Source organism: Sapajus apella, unplaced genomic scaffold, assembly GCF_009761245.1.
Source record: "Sapajus apella isolate SASKATOON/1434 unplaced genomic scaffold, GSC_monkey_1.0 scaffold6281, whole genome shotgun sequence".
NCBI lineage: Eukaryota > Metazoa > Chordata > Mammalia > Primates > Cebidae > Sapajus > Sapajus apella.
This window is the reverse complement of record NW_022443205.1, coordinates 1-3907: the sequence shown is the minus strand read 5'-3', so window position 1 is coordinate 3907 and position 3907 is coordinate 1. Positions and strand designations below refer to the sequence as shown.

The 3907-nt window shown below is 60.2% G+C and overlaps 1 protein-coding gene across 1 annotated transcript; it reads right to left on the bottom strand.

Moving 5' to 3' along the window:
* Positions 1-201: 201 nt before the first annotated feature.
* LOC116548016 (uncharacterized protein C15orf39-like) lies at positions 202-1398 on the bottom strand. The gene is made up of 2 exons (XM_032273715.1): positions 683-1398; positions 202-569 (listed from the first exon to the last, which is right to left on the bottom strand). Exons 1-2 carry the CDS (start codon positions 921-923, stop codon positions 202-204), a joined length of 609 nt encoding a protein of 202 aa, XP_032129606.1. The 5' UTR covers positions 924-1398.
* Between the last annotated feature and the right edge of the window lie 2509 nt (positions 1399-3907).

Sequence of the window (3907 nt, the reverse complement as noted above, 5' to 3'; positions counted from 1 at the left end):
GGAAGGAGTCCTATCCAATAAACACCCTCACATGAAAAGCTCAGAGGCTCTCAGCCCACCCTGGGTGGGCCCCAGGGTCAGAGCTGGACCCCCTCCAGGAGAGCAGCCATGGCCCCAGCATCCACTCCTGGCCCGGGCAGCTGGGCAGGCAGAAGGAAGGCTGGAGAGTGACCACCGTACACGCGGCACCGGCAACCAGCGCTACAGGTGAGGGCTCCGGCGGTCCAGCAGCTGTGGGCGGGGCGGGGGCCGGTCTGGTCTTGAGGTCTTGTGGCCCCAGGTGGGCAGGGCCAGCCCACTGAGCCAGGTGGTCTCCAGCAGACTGCAGAAGCGGGCCTTCAGCGTGGGGCCAGGCGGGCTGGCACTGGCAGCAGGGGTAGCGGAGGCATCACGGGACTCTTCCGCAGCGGCTGCCGCTGCTTTCTCCGGGCCAGGGCTTGGTGGCTTCCTCCCTGGCTTCCTGACCTTGGGGGCCGGTGACTTCTGAGCCAGGGCAAGTCTCTCTGGCTCATATCTGGCCATGGCGGGCTCTGAGGAGGACACAGCTCCAGCCTCAGTGTCAAAGTCACCTGCAAAACGAACACACAGGCTGCAGACCCTGTGCCCTCAGGTCCCACCCCCTGGCCTCCAGAGCCCCCCAAACAGTGCTTCTGCTCTGCCCCACGTCAGGCTGGCATCACACCTCTTCCCCACACGTGCCTACTGGCCAGACCGTCCAAGCCAAAAAGATGGGCTTCTCCACAGGTGACCCCAGAGCTCTGTCTGATGCGGGCACTGCTCAGGAGGGGCTGTTTGTGTACAAGGATGGGAGGAAAGGGGCTCAGCAGGTCAGGAAGCATTGGCCTGGCCCAATACCCATTGTCCAGATGGGAAAACTGAGGCATGGGAACACAGGGCCCTGCCATACATAGGACAGCCATCATCTTTATGCCAGCCCCAGAGCCAGAACCCAAGCCCCAGCCTGCGCCCAGGCAGGGACTGCCCTAAAAGCCACGCTGGGGAGTGTAGGAACCTGGAAGAAAGGCAGGCTGGAATCACGGTCTAGGGGAACACACAGAAAGGCGGCCCCCAAGGATGGGGAGAGGGAATGAGAACAGGGGCAACACGATTCAGCCAGAGGCAGGAAGCCTGGTCCCAGTCACTTCCTTCCCAGGCCCCCGACTCTTGCAAGCTCCACTCAGAGCAGGCAGGGACTGTGTGGAGCCCAGACTCCACTGCCCACCAGGCAGCCCAGAAGAAACGGACCTGACCTTTTCTGGGCCCCAGACAGCCCAACTGTATGGGCAGAGGACTCAGCTGGGCAGCCCAGCCCTGAGTGATGCCCGACCCTCACTCGGTAACGGAACGCCTGAGCCTGGATTTCCTTTGCATCCCAATAAGGCATCTGCTCCAATTTTTCAAGCCTGTAATCTCAGCTATGCAGGAGACTGTGGCAGAATTGCTTGAACTCAGGAGGCAGGGGTTGCAGTGAGCCAAGACTGTGCTACTGCACTTCCAGCCTGGCGACAGAGTCAGCCTCCATCTCAAAAAAAAAAACAAAAAACAAAAAACAAAAAAAAACAAGGGAAGGAAGGAAGGAAGGAAGGAGAAAAGAAAGTCCAGGGAGGGAGGCCCAGGGGCCACAGAGTGCTAGTTGGCCACTACTCCCATTGTATTGATGGGAAAACTGTGCTGAAGAAAGACAAAGCTCTAAGGCAAGACCAAGGAAGGATGGGGACTGTCCTGGGGCAACAGAGGCCCAGTGACCCATGAGGGGTCATCTGAAGCCTGTCTGCCGGGGCCACGCTGACTGCCTCTACCTCTGCCAGCCAGCATCCTGCTCCTGGAAACTCAGTGGCTTACAAAGGATCAGCCAGCTCAGTCTTGCTACAATTAGGGCAGTGTCACAGGTTTCAGTGACCAGCAAGAAAGAACCAGCCCTGTCCTTGCTTCTGCCTGGAGTGAATGACAGCCACAGGCTGAGCTAGACCAGCACATTCTGGGGCTAGGAAAGGCAAGGCTAGTGTGGGAACCAGTGCCCACTCCCACCAAGGCAGACTCACCAAGCTGGTTCAGCTCCTGGACAGAACCCCACACCTCAGGCCAGCCTACAGAAGACATGGGGGGCCATTAGGACACAGGTGACAGTACCAACAGCAGTGTCCTACGAGAGAAACCTGCTATCCAGGGGTGCAAGCCCCCTTCTCACTCCACAGCAATGCTGTGAGAAGGAATTGTAGGGTTTTGGGGTGTGGAGCCTCCCACCACCACCCTTGGGACACTCTGGGTTAAATGCTGACTTTGGTCTCCCCTCCCCCACATGCTCCTTGGGGCCTGCTGGGTCCCCACCCCCAATCCCACGAGTCCCTCTCTCCTGGGCCTCAGCCCATGCAATACTCTTTGCCCTGGAGACTTCTTGAAGCCCCCACCTGGGACCCAGCCAGCAGACAGGAGGCCACCTGGGACCCTCGGGAGTCTTTGTGGGAGGGGTGGGGGCTCCATGGAGCCCACAGAGAACTCTTAGGAGTGTGGGAGTGATTTTATCTCCTGCCAGTAGGAGGTGGAGAGCCCAGGATACACTCCCTCAAGGGAGGCTGCTCCTCCATTCAAAACAGTTGCCAAAATGTAGGTGCCTCCTTCCCTGACCCGTACTGAGGCAACCAGGCTCTGAGACAGGGCACGTGCTCAGGGAGCAGGCTCAGGTCATCCTGGAGAAGCAGCTCTGCTGATCCTCCCTGCCAAGCTCCAACCTCACTCAGCACCCAGGCCAGGGTCTCGGAGGAGAGCCCACCACCGCAGCACCACCCCTGCCTCAGGCAGTGGGAAAGGAACAGCTTTGTGTCTCCGTTCCCGCTTTCACCTTCCAGGGACCTCGGGATGGCCGATGGGAAAGACCAGGAAGATCCCGATTCTGCCCAATTGTGGCCGGCATCTGGATGCTCCGGGAGGGCTGGATCGGGAGGGTTCTTCCACCTCCCACCTTCCCTACCTGAGGCTCGGGGCTTTCCAGACGCTACAACCCAACCTGGGGCAGCCCAAAGTCTCCACTGCAGGGGAAGGTGAACGGATGAGTCTCTATCCCCTCTCCTACCCGCCCTGAGCATGACTCTGGTGCCTGGGGCCCACGGCCGACTTGGCTTTGAGACTGCAGCGGCACCCGACCTGGCGGGTTTCCGGGTGTCCCCAAGCCCCTCCCGGCGGCGCTGAGACGCACGTGCATCCAGCAGGCTGACACACAGGCCGCCGCCACGCATGCAAACCCGTGCCTGCAGGTCCGTGCATGGCGCACATCTGCACACACGCCATTCCAGAACCGCGTTCTCCCCTTGCTCGGCCCCGGCACACGTGTGCATGCAGGAAAGCCCGCGCACCCAGCCGGCCCCACACCGACGCCCGCAGACCGGCGGGAGGTCCCGGAGCAGGGGCGGCCTGGCCGCGGGGTCCTGGCAGCCTCCGCCTCAGGGCGATCCCGCCAGCCTGGGCTGAGGCCGGAGGGTGAGTCAAGACCTCGGCCTTTCCAAGTGCTGGGACAGCCCTGAGCCGTTGTGCCCCTCTCTCCTCCTCCTCCTCTCCTCCTCCTCCTCCTCCTCCCTTTCTTCTTCTTCTTCTTTTTTTTTTTTTATTTTTTAAGATAAGGCCTCGCTCTGTTACCCAGGCGGGAATGCAATGGCGTGGTCACGGCTTGCTGCGGCCTCAACCTCCTGGGCTGAAGCGATCCTCCCAAACTCAGCCTCTCGAATAGCTGGGACCACAGGTGCACACCACCACACCTGGCGAATTTTTGGTAGAGATGGGGTTTTGCCATGTGCTCAGTCTGGTCTTGAACTCCAGAATTCAAGTGATCTGCCCTCTTTGGCCTCCCGAAGTGCTGGGTTACAGGTGGGAGCCACTGTGCACAGACCGTTTTTGTTTCTTTCTGGTTTTTTTT